We start from the raw sequence: 20,528 nt of genomic DNA, 5'->3' as shown, positions 1-20,528 counted from the left end.
TAAACATAGACATTTTAAAAGAAAAAAAAAAATTAATAAAAAAAAAATGTCAACATTATAAAAAAAAAAAACTTGTAACATTTAAGCTGATCAAGTAATAATTAAGTATAAAAAAATATTTAAATTATCAAAATTTGTACAATATTTATTATTATAAAAAAATGACTTGATTTCTAGAACACATATTATTTGGTCATATATTTTTTCTTTTATATTAATTGCACAGAACAATAAAAAAAAAATCGCAGTACACCTTTACCATAGATTGGATAACATTAAAAAAAAAAATAGTAAATTTAAAATAGCAGTTATTTGATAATAAAAAGCTAACAAAGAGTATCAATAATAATGAATAAAACTATCAACTATTATTATTTAATGCAAACAAAATACTATATACTTTAAAAAACACATAATAATTAAGTATTAAGTAAGCTAAGATTGGAAGGAGGTTTACTTTTGGTACCGCCCTTCACATATTCTACTGCCAAACAGCAAGACGTAACAGTTAAACTGGTAACTACAGGCACTAGGGACATAACATCTTAGTGCCCAAGGTTGGTGGCACATTGTCTATGTAAGCCAATATCAATGGGCGGCGGTACCATCAAGTGACCTATCTTTTAATACTAATATATATATATATATATATATTAATTTTATAAAATATAAGGCAAAAGTCCTGTCTATTCGGTCCGAGTATCGACACAAACCTCTTTTTTTATCTATATTTATAAAATCGTATGTCCTGACTGATCATAACGCATGGCAAAACGACTGAGTCTAGAAAGATGAAATTAATCATACGAAAAGGATTTTTCGAAATTTCAACTTTAAAAGCGAGGAAATAAGGTAATATTGTATGAATTTTATAAAGTCAGGACGGTATTGAATATTCTTTTAATTTTTTTTTTTTTATACAACCCACCAAGTTCCTTGAGATAAGTCAGTTATATTTGTATATTAGTTAAGATAATTAGTTTATTTCAGATCAGTTACGTAAGGGTTTCCAAAATTACGTCACGGTAGCATGCGCAAGCGATCCCGTGGCGCTCCTCGTTAAGACGGAAAGGTTACCGGGCGCACTCGGCGCCTTGGACACCGGCGAGCCACACATACCCCACGCCCCGCTGTTCCCATGGGGGAAACGCATAATGCGTTTTTCCAGTGATAAAAAAAATATAGAACTGGTTTAAGTTTCATTTCTTAGATTTTAATTAAATGAAGTGCGAATATGCTTCTAAATAATTTGGCACTTGTTTAAAAAAGCTTATAACAAAACGGCATGTCTTCATTATGTATAGACACACCTCTATATGACTAATAATTGTACATAATAATGTTATTTAATTTAAAAAAAAAAACCTTTAAAAAACAAAAGCATATCATTTCATTTGAGTATATATTCGAAAATGAATTGATTATAGTTCCAATTTTTTTTTTAACTATTCTATATAAGGAGACCTACCATTATTATATTTATGTGCATATTATTGCAACAATTAACATAATAAAATATTAATCAGCACATATTATTTATTATTTATTTATCACATAAAAAACCCGTTTAATATTATAATATCACGTTCACATCAATATAAATATATTTAAAATGTTAAAAACGATTTATAAATTATAGTTGTATCTAAATAATCTGTGGTATTCATGACAAAATGGCGTCGTTTGAATTCCATTGGAACTTTAGAAGAAACATTAAATATACAAAATCAAGAACTGTTTTTAATGCATAATACAGCAGAGCTATTAGAAAATCGCATGAAATGTGTAAATCAAGGTTTGTTTATCTTAAACCTACTGGAATATCACATAGAAAACCATATTAACGTTAAAAATTCCCGCCAAAACTTTTAATGACATTTGATTACGTCAGTATGACGTTTGGACTTATAGAAATATTATGGAAAAATATTTTTATATATTTATTATGTAAAGTAATTTAAGTAACGTATATAATATAAATTAATATCAAAAACAATTATTGCGTACAAAAACATAATTAAACGGGTCTTTCCTTGGACAGTGCTGCCATCTATTATTATGATCTGTAACTTTACTTATTGTTCTTGTATAATATATGTACACATCCGGTCGCTGAGAGAAGGTTCCCGACGTCTGTCAGACGGTCACGTATATAATATACCGACCGTACAAACATACGGTAGACATAACAGTATGGATTATTAAAGTGCACGTTTGTTACACACTCACGCCTTAGACACTCAACTGATCGTCACGAACTACGTACACATTATCGGGGGCACAGATGCACTTGACTCAAACACGCCCCCCCTACACGTAGACGAAGTTGGTGGAAACTATTAAAAAAATACTAATTTTTTTTCTATTTGAAATTAAATTGACTTCAAAATTATAACATTTATTGCAATTTATAATAATAATATTACTCGTTACTAAATCAATTACGTATTTATTGTCTATGGTATGATATTTATATCGTAAACTATTCGCCTCTTTACAGTTACATCGTAAGTTTCATAACGTGTCAATAAAGAATGCAATTTCATCGCGACCGGATATCATCTATCTAATTTTAATAGACGACAACGCCCCCCCCCCCCACCCACATAAAAACCAAATTAATAAAATTCTATCAATACATTTTTAATCAAATAATTACGTAACGTATCGAATTAAATATAATCAAAGTTTTATGATCAATTCATGAAAAAATTAACAGTCCGGTCATGAAAATATAAACTGTAATCTGATGAGCAAGAAGGTTTTGAACTTAGAATAAGTCTGTTATAAAACACAACAATACAACACCATAATCTAGCAATTTTGATCCATCGAAGACAAATCCTATCACGTCCCATCTTAGCACTTCTCATTTTACATTACTCGTGTACAATAAAGCACATTTTCAATATGGCATTTACAAAAACAGCACCCTCTTTGTCAACACAATCAGTTACAAATACTATACAAAATATCATTCGATAAAAAAAAAAAAACGTGACATACGTTTTTAATGTAATAATACAAAGTTCAAATTAAACTAAGAACTAAGTTGCGTTACCTGTCATCGCTTTTATGGTTACCGTCGTTTAGTGGTACCACCGTGTCTCGATAGATGGCGTTGTTAAAGTTCTGTTCTTGCGGTAGCATTTTTTCCACTTCCGGCGTTGGTATTTCTATTTGTTTTTGTTCTGAAAAAATATAAAAATATCGAAAATTAGCTTCCAATTTCACAGCGGAATAAAGACGAATTAAATCAATATATTTATTCAAATAAGCTTTTAAACAAACTCATATATATTCATTTTACAGGGTTATATTAAACTAGGTACAGTGGTTGGTATGGCTTTGTGCAAGCCCGCCTGGATATGTACCACCCACTCATAAGATATTCTACCGCTAAACAGCAATACTGAGTGTTGTACACAAATGGGCCATGTTATGTCCGAGGCAAAAGGTCTGTAATTACACTGGCTCACTCACCCTTCAAATCAGAAATATACTTAGTGGTAGTATCTACGAGTGGGGTTTGCAAAAAGCCCTTTTATTCTCTTCTTCTTCGTGTGCTTCATTACTGAAGGTCGTGCTTGTCCTGTAATGCTTTTACCGATCTGTCGACTAGCTTCCTCCACACCCCTCTTCGGCTTGTCAAAAAAGCCTTACTGCCAAGTAAATAATACCTTTATCATTTCTAGTGACGAGCGCGAACAGCAGTGCGTGGATAGCCGAGGCTGCTAAAGCGAAACCGGATAACACCCTGAACGATCCCCTTCCACCGGAATAGTTGTAGAGCTGCCCACCCACCAGGGAGCCGAGCGCGAAACCTGGTGATATAAATGATCTCAATATATGACAAGAGATTTTGAGCTCGAAGCATGAAGACAATAGAAGTAAATGCTTTATCAGCGGAATGTAAGTGATTGCGTCGTTCCATGCTTTGGGATCATATGTCTTGGGAAACGATTTGTTATTCTGTTCGGTCGTGTTCATTTAAATTATAATTAATTTTTAATTTTTTAATTTAAATTTAATACAAAAATACAAATAAAAATTAAAAATAGTTTGTACAAATCATATTAAAATATATTTAAATAAAAACAGTCTTTCTTGCTGCTATAAACTTGTCTGAAAAAATTAAATTTTTATTTCCCGTTGCCTTAGGTATAACGATTTTTTTTAAAACGATTCTTTTTATGATTTTACATGAAACGAGATGTATGGAATATGGAATAAATCATCTGCCACATTGAATTTTCCGCCATAATAATAAATAATATTTTTAATTTTTGATTATAACCGACCAATTAGTTTACACCTAAATGACTACCACAATAGAATTAAAAAATCCAGTTAGGTATGATGATAGTTAGTGGTACCACACGAGCGGTAAGTCCTTACCGAGCCCGTCGTCCATGCCGGCGACGATGCCCTGCACGGTGGCGGAGTACCCGTCCGGCGCCACGTGCGCCGCGTACCCCACTATCGCGGAGTAGCATAACGCGTACGTCGGGCCTTGCATTATACCCTGACGATCAGAAAATGAAATATTCATAGAGTCGGTGATTTCTAATAATAATAATTTATTTATTGAAGTTACAAGACTCATACCGTAACCGTAACAGCCTGTGAATGTCCCACTGCTGGGCTAAAGGCCTCCTCTCCTCTTTTTGAGGAGAAGGTTTGGAGCTTATTCCACCACGCTGCTCCAATGAGTCATACACAGAATAATATATATAGTAACCCAGTGTACGATGAACGTCATTAGAACCATAAGGATCGGACGCCTACGACGGGCAGGACACGTAGTACGAATGGACGAGCCCAGAGTAGGAAGGCTAGCCGGAGTGTCGCAGAATTAGAGGCAGGCCCAAGCTCAAATGGTTACACGGCTTCAAACAGGACACCAAGATCTTAGGGGTTACAAGTTGAAGAAGCATAGCCACGAATAGGTCGGACAGGAGAGTTTTACTGGATCAGGCTGAAGCCTACCCGCAGCTGTAACGCCTCAGATGATATATATATATATATATATATAGTCACGTGTATATTGCAGTATAAAAGTACTAAATATATACTTGTACCAGGAAATCATAAAATCTAAGAATGTTTGATCAAATTCAAATAAATGGTGGTGTTTAAAGGCTACTCTTATTTTGTGTCGCTCCGAAATTTAAGCGTTAGTCAAACGTTTACGTTTGAGTATGCGAAATTTTAAGTTAATGGCGTGACTCAAATAATTGAGTTATGATGTTTTGTCTTTGGGTTTTTGTCTATGGGAATACCATGGGATGCTTAAAGATTTGAAACATTGAAATTGATAGTTATTGAAAGGAAATCAATAAATTAATTTAAGGAAGGGCAGAACATTCTGGACCGAATTGCCGTCTGACGTCATCTGACATTTATAAGTACCGTTAGCAACGCCATCGAGATTATTTATATTTACATTGTATAAATATAAATACTAGATAACTATACTTGATAATTAATTATAAGGAATAAAATGTAACTTTGATCATGGAGTTCATATTACATAAATTAAATCCTAAATCACAAAAATGATAAATATTTTCTTTTGTTTTAATTTGACAAATATTTATTATTTTTAATAAATGTTTTTTTTTGTAGTATATTTTCTAGTAGTACAATTTGAGTAGTGTTAGCATAACAATAATAATGTAAACACTGAGAGACGTTTTACTTATAAAAATATTTTTAGCCAAGTTAATACCTCAATAAACACGAGATGCCAGGGATGCTGGATGAATGAGATGAGAGCCAATCTCACGCTGTAGCAAAACAGGCAGAAGGTGATCGTCGTCCCGTAGCCCCAACGTTTGATTATTTTGCCTGAAATCAAATATATACATATACATAAGGATCACTTCCATTTCTGGTCTCCATTTCCGAGGAATCGAACCCAGGACCTTGGGATCTACCACCAGCTAGATTGATCAAACTATTACAATTACAAACAAATTTAAAGATAAGATTATATATATAAATACAATTTATTTAAGTATACCAACCAATTACTATATTTTTTAAGTATACTATTTTTTTAAGTATATATACCAAGTACCAGGCGATCATAAAATCTAAGAAGGCCATACTGAACGCGAATTTTAATCTTGTTAGAACAGCAAGGCCCGGCTCAGGATTCTAATCCAGTACCTCATATCATATCAAACCCTAGGATCTGCCACCAGCTAGCCACTAGACCAAACGAAGCAGACATTTTCAAGATAAGATAAATAAGATAGATAGATACCAATTACTATATATATTCAATTACCAGGAGATAAAAAAAAACTAAGAAACTCTTACTGAACGCGAATGTCAATCCACTTATATACCTAACTCAGACACAAGCAAGCTCCTTCACACATTCTAGACTATGCATAAAATTAAATACAAATTTCACCTTTTAATAATTATTTAAGGTCTGTTTTTGGGAAGAGAAATAAACATTATTGTTATTATTATTATATTCTTAGAACAACAGGGCTGACAACAATGTCGAACGACTAGCCCTGCCCAGGTTCGAATCCAGTACCTCGGGATACGCAACTTTATCAACCATTCTTTTATATATATATTAATTAACAAAAAAATAAAATTCATATAGACAGATGTGTAATATATAAAACCAAGATTACCAGGATATCATAAAATATGTGAAAGTCTTGTTAGAGCAAAGAGGTTGACAACTCAAGAGATTCGAATCCAGTATCTCGGGACACGCAAATCTATAATATAATCCACCTATATTTGTATTTATATATATAATTGCTGTGTAAAACTACAATGTATATACACGTACCAGGAGATCATAAAATCTAAGAAGGTTTAATCAAATTCAAATGAGTTGTGTTTAAAGTCTACTCTTATTTTGAGGCGTTTATTATACTTTAAGCGTTAGTCAAAATTTACGTTTGAGTATGCGAAATTTTAAGTTAACGGCGTAACTCAAATTTGAGTTGCATTTTAATGTTTATGTGATGTTTCAGTATTCGGCCGTCAAAGAATGAAGCGTCAATAGCACAATTATTAACTGATTTTTAAGTTTTTTAATTACAACCAAATGAGGGTTGATAAAAAATAAAATTCATATAGACAGATGATGTAGTACCAGGAGTACCAGGAGATCATAAAATCTAAGAAAGTTTTACTGAACACGAACGCTTACATTGTTAGAGCAACAAGGCTAACGACATTGTTTAACGAGCGGCCCTGCCCGGGATTCCAATCCAGTACCTCGGGATACGCAACTTTATCAACCATTATTTTTTATATATATTTTTTATTTTCAACCATATGAGGCAGATAGAAATAAAATTATAAATAAATATAGACAGATAATGTACATATATATTGTATATAAAACCAGGAGTACCAGGAGATCATAAGATCTAAAGAAGTCTTGTTAGAGCAACAAGGCTAACAGACAACGTTGTTGAGCGAGCGAGATTTTGTTTTATTTTATCTAGATCAATGGCTTAGCGCCACGCGATTTGGAAGTCGCAGGTTTGATCCTTAGGCTATTATTGTTCTAACATAATCTTCTTTTCTCTGCTTAAAATCCAGAGTAAACGAATTACTTCAAGGACGCTTTCTAGCACGCTTTGCTACGTCCTAGGCCGTGTCGATGCTTTATATCAGGCAATGTTCAAACACCAGCCAATATAACATAATAAAGAAAAAAAACGAGGAAAAGGGGTTATTACTTTATGAAATATATTATTGTGACTTAACTATAATAGTAAGATATATAGCCTCTTGATTTTTGCCACCTGAGGGTAAGTGGTCACCAACACCCATAGACATTCGCATTGTAAGAGATGCTAACCATCGCTTACATCGCCAATGCGCCACCAACCTTCGAAACTACGATGTTATGCCCCTTGTACCTTTTATTACACTGGCTCACTCACCCTTCAAATCGTATCATAACAATATCAAGTACTGCTGTTTTGGGGTAGAATATCTGATGAGTGGTTGGTACCTACCCAGACGAGCTTGCACAAAGCCCTACCACTAGTAAATGAGTACTATAAACATGTATTACATTATTTTAAGTATTTTCAATAAAATTCACAGAAAAAAATTATATCTTGGGTTACATTATAGCAATTTTTTAAAAATAAAATACAGATTATATTAGTCGCTGATAACGTAGCTTTCTGTCTGTGAAAGAATTATTAAAATCAGTACAGCTTTTTTTGAGTTTATTCATTACAAACAAACATACAAAAACTATTTTTACCTTTTTTTAATAATATTATATAGAATAAGCGCGAGTGAAGCGGGCAAACAGCTAGTATAATACAGAAGATTCCTAGAACCGTATAATTGCGTTGTTAAAAAAAACGCGCGTTAATTTAATACCGCCATTTTGTTGTTGAAAAATTAATTCATTTTTGGCGGGACTTGTGATCCATTGAATGTTTTCAAATGTGTTATTTAGATTTTTAAGAGTAACTGAATGATTTATTTACATCAATTCTTATGATTTGATGTTCTATTTTCAAAAATACCAATTCGAGTTTTTTTTTTTTAATTCAGCTTTTCTTTTAAATATAAAGTAAAAAGTTTTACCAGAGAAGAAAAAGAACAACAGCTCCCCGATGAAGCTCTGAGCTGCGACCACGACGCCTTCAATCAGCTTGATCTTAGCTACCGTCCCCGTCTCCTCGGCTAACTCCTCGAGGAACCTTGAAGAAATATGTTACATTATAAAGATATAAATGTATAACTAAATTTGTCCGTTCCATTCCTATTCTATGATCTTATTAATATATACAAGCTTACATACATAAATATGTAAGTTGTAAAACATTTTTTTTTGTTTTTTGTTTTTAATCTACAAGCCAATGGTGAGTTTTAAGTGGGCTTTCCTTCATCTTAACCGATGATCGTGGGTTCAAACCCGGGCAAGCAGCAATGAATTTTCATGGGCTTAATTTGTGTTTATAATTCATGTCGTGCATGACGGTGAAGGAAAACATCGCGAGGAAACATGCATGTGTCTAATTTCACTGAAATTCTGCCACATGTGTATTCCACGAACGAGGTTAGAATAAGCTCCAAACCTTCTTCTCAAAAAGGACAATATAATAGTTTGGTTAATTATTATCCTTAATTTTAAAGTGTTAGGTTCACCACCGTAAAACCACTCACCAGAACATGTAATAAATGATGAAGCTGTCGAACGTCCCGGCTACCACTGCAAACGTTATGAACACCAAAACCCTTGGTATCTTCAGCACCTTCCTCAGAGCTTTCCCCGAATCGTCTGGACTCGATAACGATGGTAGCTGGATGGTCAGGTATGGTAAATGTGCTATCTAATGGTAAGTGGTCACCACTATCCATAGAAATTGGCATCGTAAGAAATAAAAGGGAATTAAGATGTTATGTCCCTTTTGACTGTAGTTACACTGGCTTACTCACCCTTCAAACCGAAACACAACAAAGCTGAATAATACCCAGATTTACAACCAAGTAAATTCATTCAAAAGTGCTCGTAAGAAAAAGCGTACTTAAATAAAGAAGATTTTTTTGCCAAATAGTCAGCCAGCCTATATTAAAAAAAAAGAAATATCAAAGCGACCTTACGTTTAGTCTTCTACAAGCGCCCAAATCGATGAAAGTAGCTACTATAGCTATGATGAAAGCCGGGGTGAAATCCTTATGCTTATCTGACATCGCGTCAACCAACCAGCCCCCTAAAAGCGCCGTGATACCGTAGCCCGCTGTGCCCCACGCTCTTTGTGCCCCATACTTCGAACCGCGCTCCGGACCTTATGTAAGAAAAAAATATGCTAATAGTTTTTTTTAAGATTAGAATATCTCGTCATAAAAAAATTAGCAGGTCTGCTGATGTAAGTGATTGTGTTTGGGCACAATGTGATTTATCAAACAATCTCGTTACTCACTTTCCCATAGCCCATAGGGGGAGGGGCATCGTAGTTCTTTTCTTCGATTCATCAGTGGTGGTGGTACGCACCACTGCAATTAGCAAAATGATCATGATGATAGTGATCAATTAAAAATTACTCCACTCCACCTGATGGTAAGTGGTAGAGGAGTCCAAACCCAACGACGGCCTGTACAGTCAGAAAGAATGTTCTGCACCAGCCGCCGCCGCCTTACCGGCCCGTAAGATGCCTCTTCACGTTTGAAGGAACCCGGGTTGTAAGAGGAGGGAAACACGTGCTGGTAAAGAGTTCCATCCAGAGGTTTCCAAAGAGTTTCGCATTCTAGAATGATCTACCTATCTAGTTTATATCATAGCTATGTGGACTTACCCAAAACATCGAAGCACACAGCATCCCCTATACAGTTGGCAACGTTGAACGCAACAGTCCCAATACACATTAACACAACAAACGCCCAAAACGTCACTGTCATATAAAAACTACCCTGCGATTCGATTGTTTTAGGAATTTTTATATTTCCATCCTTCTCTAACACAGATACCGAATTCGCTTTCGAATTTCCGACCTCTCTTTTACTCTTATTCTTATTAAATTCTATTGATTCTTCATAACAAAGGAGGTTACAATCATTTTTCGGTACACATATCAATTCTCCTTGTCTCACGTCGTCTAAACTCATATCTAAGAGCGAGCAAGATATATTCCTCGTGTCCGTATACATCGTATTTATAAACGTCGAATTTGACAGATAAACTTGGAAATTATTATCTGTGGTGCAGTTCCAATGACACGTGTACTTCTCCAAGATGGCGTCCGTGTTGTTGTCATACGTTTTGACGTAGACTGTTTCGTTTAATTTATACACTGATTCGAGGAGAGGTTCCAATTTGTCGCTTTCCTCAGGCATCGGTAGAAACCAAAGACCACAATACGAACCTGTCATGACTATGATTAAGAATATAAATACTAACTTCCTTTTACTCTGAAAGAAGAAGAAAACATTGCCGTCATTATTATATATTTCTAAACAAAGTTCTCTGCTTCATCTGTCTGTTTGTACTGCTACATTTTTTTAAGAGAAACCTAATAATCTTTTTATGACCAACTCATGATCTTACATATTAGATCTTTATGACAATTATGATTTTAAAATTAGTCTTTTTTGAAATTAATATTCCTATTTGCAAGTTACAAGATACAAAGCATATTTTTTGTCTGTCTATCTGTTCGTGCTGATCATAAAAACGGATATAAATAATAAATATCCCAATTTATGTTTTAGTGGGTTATATATTGCTAATATATAATTTTATTTGTCTATTTATAAATATATCGTATAAATTGTACTTACCGGCCAAAAGTCAACAACGTAGCCGAACAGGGGCTTAGCGACCGCCCACAGCAGGGGCAGAACCGCCGTTACGAGCCCCATGACCGCCGGAGAAACGCCCAGTTGTCGCCCGAAGACATTCATTTGCGGTAACAAAGGACCGAGGGCTGGAAATAAAAGCATTATACATATCGGTATTATATATTCAGTGGAACGACTAACAGCTTTACATAACACATCTTTTAGAATCCTCTAGACCGATTTCAGCCACGGTGGCCAATCTCAGAGACATTAGCCAACTGTGCAGGAGATATTATAGTGCACGAGTGGGTGCGCAAACACGGGTGCACTCTCTATTCCCTAACTCTCATAATCCGATCGGACGGCAATTCGACACGACCGAAAAGAGTTTAGGCGCAGGACCAATGGCTTTACGTGCTTTCCGAGGCACGGGAGTGTACAAACTCCCAACTTCCAGGCTGCTACTGAGAATTTTCTGACAGAAAAACTACCAAGCCTCTCCGATCCGTGCCAAGGACGGCCATCGCAATGGTTTTAGTAAGGATCTCACATAACCCAGTTCCCCCCATGGGAGCTGGGTACCTTTCTGAAGGTTTCCACAGCGTGAAAAAAGGCAGTAAGCAAGTGAGACATTAAAATTAACGTAAATCAAAATGGTGCACGTAACGGAGTTAAGATGAAAGATAGATGATATGACTGATGCTATTTTTAATGCCATTACATTAATTATATCTCCTTTTAATTACTCTTGTGTTTTATTACATGGTATCTTAGAGTACTAAATAATTTAAAAACCTAGACGACTAGATTTAGTGTATAATAAGTTAATTTTGTGATAGTTTATTAATTTTTTTTTTTATTTTTCGGATAAATTTAAAAATTTATCATACCAATATATATTATTATAATATTTCGAAGATAGTTTGGCAAACTATTGTGTCGAGAAAAAGTTTATCAGACTTAATTTTTTATATTGTACTGATCAAAACGCCTTCGAATAATGAAACATTGCATTTATGTTTTATCGATAAATTTTACGAAATCGTATAAAAAATATATAAATAATAATATATATATATAATACAGCAGCGTCCCCCCTCCCATAAACATCTTACCCCCTACTGCGCTCGCCAACACGCCTGCCCAGCGCGGCGAGTATGGGCAAACCCCTCCCTTAATGGCAGATGCGCCCAAAAAAAGGCCCCCAGTTACCGGCAAGCCCGCTAGGCCCGACCAAGGTAGCGGTCGCGGTATCGGCAGGGCAGGGGGTGCTAAGAATCACCGGTTCACGGCAGGCTACCGTATAAAACGACTGAAAATGGCAACGTATAATGGACGCTCGATGAGGCTGGACCATCACCTCGCCGAATTAGAAGTAGAGTTAAGTCATATAAACTGGCATATACTGGGGTTATCTGAAGTCCGAAGACAGGGGGAGGACACGATAACTCTAGAGTCCGGTAACTTACTCTACTTCCGCGAAGGTGATAACCTCTCCCAGGGTGGTGTCGGTTTTCTAGTCAAAAAGGATCTCATTAGCAGCATTGTGGAAATCAGTAGTGTGTCGAACCGGGTAGCGTACCTTGTCCTAAAACTTTCCGACAGGTACTCCCTGAAGGTTGTACAGGTATATGCGCCAACTTCGACATACTCTGATGATGTGGTCGAAGCGATGTACGAGGACATCGCAAAGGCCCTCAACGACACCTCGAGGGCCCACTACAATGTTGTTATGGGAGACTTTAATGCTAAAGTGGGAGTACAAGATAGCGGTGAATCGAAAGTCGGACCTTACGGCTTGGGCTGCAGAAATCACAGGGGGCAAATGCTGGTAAACTTTCTCGAAGCGCAGGGGCTTTTTTTGATGAATTCTTTCTTTCAAAAAAAGCCTCAGAGGAGGTGGACCTGGCGAAGCCCCGATAACGTGACAAGGAACGAGATAGACTTTATCATTTCGAATAAAAGGCACATATTTAGAGATGTTTCAGTGATCAACAAGTTTAATACCGGAAGTGATCACCGCTTGGTTCGAGGCACTCTAAATATCAACTTAAAAGCCGAAAGATCGAGAATGATGAGGTCTACTCTCCGACCTACCATGCTCCAAGCTGCTCAAGGCTCCGAAAAGTTCCAAATGGAACTTCAAAATCAATTTACCGCGTTGGAAACCATAAGCAGCATTGATGAGAGAACCGACACGCTGGTCAAAATACTGCAAAACACATCCCGCAAGTGTTTTCCGCCACAGAGAAGAGACAACGCACCAAAACTCTCTGCTGAGACACTCGAGCTCATGAGAAAACGACGAGAACTACCATCGTTTTTGTCAGATAAGGCCTTAAACCGAACAATAAAAACGCTGACGCGACGCGATCTCCGACGCTCCAATACCCGTGCCATCAAGGCTGCGATTGAGCAAAATCGGGGATCGAAAGTGTTCGCTCGCAAGTTTGGGAGGCCGCGTCTGACAAAACTTAAAACTGAAAATGGTGGGGTCGTTACCTCTAGGCCTGAGATTATCGGAGAAGTAGAGAGGTTTTATGGGCAGTTGTTCTCTTCAAGATCGGATAAACCCGTGGGAATCAGTATTGATGACCAGCGCGCCCCTCTTATGCGCCATTACTCCGAGGAGCTCCCGGTCGTTGACCAAGGAGAGATTAGGGCGGCTCTAGAACAGCTTAAAAACAACAAAGCTCCGGGAGATGACGGAATCACAACAGAGTTGCTTAAGGCAGGCGGGACTCCGGTCCTGAAAGAGCTAGCAAGCCTCTTTAATTCCGTCATCCAACATGGCAAGACCCCGGAAACGTGGAGCGGGAGTGAGGTGGTACTGTTTTTCAAGAAAGGTGATAAAACCCTCTTGAAAAACTACAGACCAATCTCCCTCCTGAGTCACGTGTATAAGCTGTTCTCAAGAGTCGTCACGAACCGTCTCGCCAGACGACTTGACGAGTTCCAGCCCCCAGAGCAAGCCGGCTTTCGATCAGGCTACAGCACCGTGGACCACATCCATACTGTTCGGCAGATTGTGCAGAAGACCGAAGAGTACAATCAGCCGTTGTGTATGGCATTTGTGGACTACGAGAAAGCCTTCGACTCCATCGAAACCTGGGCAGTGCTCGACTCATTGCAGAGATGTCATATCGATTGGAGATATATCGAGGTACTGAGATGTCTGTACAACGCCGCTACAATGACTGTCCACATCCAGGACTGTAAGACGAAGGCGATCCAACTGCGCAGAGGGGTGAGACAGGGGGATGTAATATCCCCGAAACTGTTCACCAACGCGTTGGAAGACGTTTTCAAAACGCTGGATTGGACTAGGTATGGAGTCAATGTAAACGGCGAGTACATCTCACACCTTCGATTTGCCGACGATATCGTCATCATAGCAGAGTCGCTGGAACAACTCACCGAAATGCTGCGTAGCCTAGGCGAGTCTTCCCGGTGTGTCGGTCTCGGTATGAACTTGGACAAGACCAAGGTCATGTTCAATAGGCATGTCGTGCCGGGACCGATATACGTCGAGGGGAAACCTCTCGAAGTTGTTAGTGAATATACCTACCTAGGACAGATAATACAAGTCGGTAGGAACAACTTCGAGAAGGAAGCCGATCGAAGAATTCGCTTGGGATGGGCAGCATTTGGCAACCTTCGTCAAGTCCTCAAGTCGTCTATACCGCAATGTTTGAAGACGAAAGTCTTCAACCAATGCGTCTTACCTGCCATGACATACGGTGCCGAAACGTGGACACTAACTGCGGGACTAGTCCACAAATTCAAAGTCGCTCAGCGTGCTATGGAGCGAGCTATGCTCGGAGTATCTTTGAAGGATAAGATCAGAAATGAGATTATCCGGAAAAGAACCGGAGTCACCGACATAGCTTGCAAAATTAGCAGGCTGAAGTGGCAGTGGGCTGGTCACGTATGTCGTAGGACCGATGGCCGTTGGAGCAGACGAGTCCTAGAGTGGAGACCGCGAATCGGCAAGCGCAGCGTAGGGCGCCCTCCAGCCAGGTGGACCGACGACCTTAAGAAGGTGGCGGGCACCAACTGGATGCGGAAGGCGGAGGACAGGGAGCTTTGGCGCACCTTGGGAGAGGCCTATGTTCAGCAGTGGACAACGATTGGCTGTTGATTGATTGATTGATTGATAATATATACGTTTTTTTACTTAAAAAGGTTACAGTAGATCGTAAGCCGGTGTCTTATATCCGGGGTTGGCTGTTACTTTTAATAAGTCAGTCGATCGAATCATCACTCGCGACCTGATAACCTTGCATTTATTTTAAGCATATCTTTTATTTAATTCCTTCCATTGAAATTAATTTTAAATAAAATATTCTATCAACTTGCGAACTTAATAATATCCAATGGGTGTTTCCTTATACAACTTATCCCTTTCTGACAACATTGATTCGACATTCGAAAGAAGAAGACAGTACTGTTTAAATCGTCACTCCTGAAAACCCACAGATAAAGCCGTCATAACGGTTATTTTATTAAACAATAGTGTCATATAATTATGGTGATTATAGCCATTATCATTACGATAACAATAATCTTTAGAGTATTCAATTAGATAATGTAATTATATGGCTAGACAAGAAAAAGTTACATAATGTTTTCAATGTTCAATCTCGTTGGAAATAAGACAATAAAACAAATGATATCCACATGGGGACTTCCCCTTTTTCCTTTTTTCTTGCATGTTGTACGGATGTTTTTTTTTTTTATTATTATTTATTTGGTAAACAAACAGTACATTCATACTTAGAACTATAATATTAACATTAGCACACATACCAGTCAAGTATCCAATTATAAGTAAAACATAATTAGAGCAGAAAAAACTAAGTCTGCGTATAATTATTATTAATAATAATAAAAAAAAACATGAGAGAAGGGGAAATTTAAATTAAAGAATTAGGTATTTATAGGGTCTAACAGAAACCTAAAGTTAGCGATTGATTCCGTAAATATGTCTATATTAGAAAATTTAGTGTTTTATTTCTTAACAAACTCCATATATATAGGAATTTCGCGTATAATTAGTTTTTAAAAAGGGTAAACTAAACAAAGCCTTTTTTCGTGTACGTTGTTTATATCTATACATAATATATATATGTATATACGTATGTTAATAACTCGTACATTAAATAAGAGCATGGGATAAAAATCCTTATTTTAGTACGACGTCGGGATGGGAAGCTAGTAATTCACTTTTTTGTGTCTGTATGTCTTTATACTATCCACTTGTAGCTTACCACTACACAGTATTCAACTTCCATACCGTTCAATTCGCTATGACAATTGGTATAAACCTTCAAACTTCACCTCCAAAATGTTAACAGTTGTCTGTTTAAAAAAAAACTATCTAGCCATACATAAAACAACTTAATTGTACTTTTTTATAATCGGTTACTATTTCAAATATAATAATAATAACATCCTGGGACATTAACACACATTGCCATCTGATCCCAAACTAAGCAGAGCTTGTACTATGGAAACCAGACAACTGATATACTTCATATACTACTTTTCTTTTGCAAATATATACTTATATAGATAATTGACACCCCGACTCAGGATAAACAGACATGTTCATGCACACAAATGTCTGTCCTGGCTAGAAATTGAACCCACAAACTTCGGCGAAAAGGCAAGTATCTACCAACCACGCCAACCAGCCCGTACATATATTTTTTTTATATTCATTCAATCAAGAGCTTATTCAAATTGCTATTGTTAAATGTAGTTATCGTCTATATATAATTAAGGCAGCATTTAATCTGTATATGTATTAATAACCGTTTTTATTTTTATACTAGTGATGTGTAGTGTTTACTTTGTTGGTATTCTAGTAAAAAATAAATATAATTTATAATAGGTTGATAGACTGTCAAGTCACTGCCCATTAACATTTGAGTTTTAAGAAATATTAACCATTTCTTACGTCACCAATCCGTCACTAACTTTAGGAACTAAGAAGTTAGGTCCTTTGTGCCTGTAATAATGGCTGTCAGCCTATTTTTTTTTTCACGCAGTGGAAACTTTCAGAAAGGAACCCGGGTTCTATGGGGTTGGAACCGGGTTATGTAGGATTCTTACCCACTAAACCCACTGCGATGGCCGTCCTCAGCAGGGATCGGAGAGGCTGCGGGATCGTGTTGATATAACGCATCCGCGGCCTCTCCCGTGCTTTGCTGTGGAGCAAATCGTGGCTCGGCGGAGCTCTCATCAGGGGGCGAATGTCGCCCCCTGCACTCCTCGCTAATGCGTACGGCAGCGCGAGGCCATCCCGGCTGCCGTCCTCCATAGGGCCGTCTGAAAGCCTATATACCGTAACACAACAATACTGAGTATGGTTGTTAGGCGGTAGATATTGTGATGAGTGGGTGGTACCTATCCAGTTAGTTTTTAGATTATAAGATGAAACGAATGATGTTGATATTCTCTGATTATAGCAACAAGTTTAATCTCAACGTTTCAATTTTATCTGTGTTATCATATTGATAAGACGCGAAAGATATACACTTAATCTACTATTTGCTGTGGGAGATCCTATAATGAAACTTAAGCTTAAGCATTAGCTCAACTGTAAACGAGTTATGTAAGGTTGACTGCCTCGCTGGTTAAGTAACTAGATATAAGGCCGCAGGTCAGGTTCAAACCCCAGGACGGAACCTTAAAAGTTATTGGGTTTTGTTTGGAAGTCGGAAGTGTGAACTCTCCAGTGCCTTGGAAATCACGTAAAGCCGTTGATCCTGCGCCTGAACTGCTTGCCATAACATCGGATTATGTACGATAATAGCGAGTCCACCAGTGTTTGCGCTCACACTTTGTACACTATTATAAATCCTGCGCAGTTGGCTAAACTGTCTTCAGACTTATTCCTAGGCCACTAAGAAACCGGTTTATGGGCCAGCTTTCTTCCCTACCAATATGAATGGTCCTCTAATGTGAAAGTACTTGGATATCCAATTCTGGGCCTGGCTTTATTGTTGATCAGATCCAAATATTATTAAAGTTCATTATTATATAAATTTAATCATGGATTTTCAAGAGGGGGGCAAAACCTAAATCTAATACTACTTGGATACGCTTACAACTAAATACGCTAGTGGGAAAATCCCAAGCTAAACATTCAGAGTTCAATAACCATCCTTATGTGTGATACATAAGATTCAAAATGGGATAAATTGATAAATCGTGGGGCTAAGTGTAAAATGACTGGGGGAATGACAATTTGGAACCTTGACCTTGGCATTTAATGATAGTATATAAGGCTGATTGTACATAGAACGAAATACATGCACAACTATTACAATAAATATAATTTTATAACATATATGTATATCCTATCCTTTAACTAATATCATAAATGTAATTTTGAGTTTGTTCTATTATTGATATTTGTGTTTTCATTTGTATATAAAGAAAAAATTAAAACACACTTCCATATATAAATAAGTTCCATATAACTTGAAAATAAAAGATTATAATTAAATAACGCTTAATCCTTTTTCTTTATATTCGCCGGGAGGGCAAATGACTCTACTCCAGCTGATGGTAAGTGGTAGTAGAGTCCAAACGCGACGACGGCCAGTACAGACGGGAAAAATCCTTTACTAATATTATATGTTTATTTGTTACGATTTAATGTCTGAACTACTCAAACAATTGTCATGAAATTGTACATACACATGAGGAGTACAGGATAGGGCATAAAGTATCTTACACCCACTGTCTTCTTCACACATGAGCAAAGCCAGAAATGAGTTTTAATAAATAAAAAACAAACTTTTCAAAAATGTTTAAAAATATACCAATGTTTGGTAAATCCTCTCCTCATTGATGATGCGGGATGTATGGAGAATATTGAGGCAGAATTTCAACCGACACATGCAGGTTCCCTCACAATATTTCCCTTCGTCACTTAGCATGAGATGATATATAAAAACAAATTAGGCGGGTTGTAGACACTAATTGACCATATCAGCTCTATAGTTCTAATATAAAGGAGGTAGGAGCCTTTATAAAAATGTATATTTTAATTTAATGTATTATATATTATCCATTTAATAATTCAACTATTATTTCTGTAGGATTTTTTCCAACAGTTTAAAACTCGCAATTAAACACTTTTAACATTTTAAAATTAACATTTTCAACGTTTGAGTGATTCATGTGATGAGTAGCTAATATCTTGTATAATTAATCTCGCAAATTGTTAAAGATTTTTCTAGAAACTGTTCCTTTCACATTGATGATACAGACAGTTTACATACTCTCATTAATCTTGTTATCAGACAATGTTAAGTCTGTAAGTCCTTTATACAACAATGGGGTATAGATTGTATTACAAAAGGATAACAAAACTATTAACTTTAAACAATCGCGTTCAGTTATTTTTATATAGTAATAATGAAAATATACTCTCTTGTAATATTTTTTTAATATTTGAAAATGGTATTTAAATTTTAATAGATAAGCAATGTAAGATTACAATATTGCAACCAAATAAATTAAAATAATATTAATATTACAAATTGTTATCAATTTATATTATAAATTATCAGAGATTGCGGGTTATACAATTACTGAATCATAAATTTAATTAATAGTTTTAATGAACTTACCAGCGAAGAAAAAGAAAAAATGGATCTTTATAGGCAAAAGACCTTTGTCTATTTTTAATTTCATCTTGAAGATTTTTTTTTCACAACACAATAACACTACGAAAAAGTAAAATATTAATTTCCATATATATTTTAATTCATTTCACTTGGAAAAGGTCAGTGACCGCTCATCGAGGATGTGACTAGGTTTAAGCTCACTCGACTGCTTTCTATTCTCATATCGTTTAAATAATACAACCCGAGAACGAGGCGATAAATTTAAATACTGATACGATGTTTATTTGTATACTCGAAGCGATAATAGCACGCAATTGACTTGTTATGACAGATGACAGAATTAATACATTGCCAGCCTCATGATAAAAAGTCACCAGTTTTAATTATATTTTAATATATATTGAATTTAAACCTTCTCCTCAAAAAAGGAGAGGAGGCTTTAGCCCAGCAGTGGGACATTTATAGGCTGTTACTGTTACTGTATATTGAATTAAAAGAATATATCTACGTTCACCTAGTATCGTTCATCTAGTAGATAATTTTTGTAGCAGTTGATTTATTTGAAGTAAGAAAATTTGCTAATGTACAAAG

The 20,528-nt window shown here is 36.4% G+C and overlaps 3 protein-coding genes across 4 annotated transcripts in view; 1 reads left to right on the top strand and 2 right to left on the bottom strand.

The window, feature by feature from the left end:
* The window catches only part of LOC126779547 (serrate RNA effector molecule homolog), a 155,172-nt gene that overhangs the window by 55,312 nt on the left and 79,332 nt on the right, over positions 1 to 20,528 (bottom strand). The gene's annotated exons all lie outside the window — the stretch shown is intronic.
* LOC126779491 (charged multivesicular body protein 7) overlaps positions 1 to 20,528 on the top strand; it is a 112,045-nt gene that overhangs the window by 45,698 nt on the left and 45,819 nt on the right. The gene's annotated exons all lie outside the window — the stretch shown is intronic.
* LOC126779495 (major facilitator superfamily domain-containing protein 6) lies at positions 1,475 to 20,213 on the bottom strand. The gene is made up of 10 exons (XM_050503517.1): positions 19,941 to 20,213; positions 11,293 to 11,438; positions 10,311 to 10,923; positions 9,619 to 9,803; positions 9,181 to 9,317; positions 8,599 to 8,714; positions 5,732 to 5,850; positions 4,399 to 4,525; positions 3,681 to 3,824; positions 1,475 to 3,191 (listed from the first exon to the last, which is right to left on the bottom strand). Exons 1-10 carry the CDS (start codon positions 20,002 to 20,004, stop codon positions 3,058 to 3,060), a joined length of 1,785 nt encoding a protein of 594 aa, XP_050359474.1. The 5' UTR covers positions 20,005 to 20,213; the 3' UTR covers positions 1,475 to 3,057.

The sequence above is a fragment of the Nymphalis io genome, chromosome 29 (assembly GCF_905147045.1).
Source record: "Nymphalis io chromosome 29, ilAglIoxx1.1, whole genome shotgun sequence".
NCBI classification, from domain to species: domain Eukaryota; kingdom Metazoa; phylum Arthropoda; class Insecta; order Lepidoptera; family Nymphalidae; genus Nymphalis; species Nymphalis io.
Note: the sequence above shows the minus strand (reverse complement) of the source record. Positions and strands in the feature narration are given on the sequence as shown.

Excerpts from the sequence above, each read along its gene's own strand:
- LOC126779495 (XM_050503517.1), bottom strand. The coding sequence starts at position 20,004 with ATGAAATTAAAAATAGACAAAGGTCTTTTGCCTATAAAGATCCATTTT. Across the intron at positions 8,715-9,180 it reads ATCATTTATTACATGTTCTG|GTTCCTCGAGGAGTTAGCCG; the intron begins GTGAGTGGTTTT and ends TATTTCTTCAAG. Across the intron at positions 4,526-5,731 it reads GGCATCTCGTGTTTATTGAG|GGTATAATGCAAGGCCCGAC; the intron begins GTATTAACTTGG and ends TCTGATCGTCAG.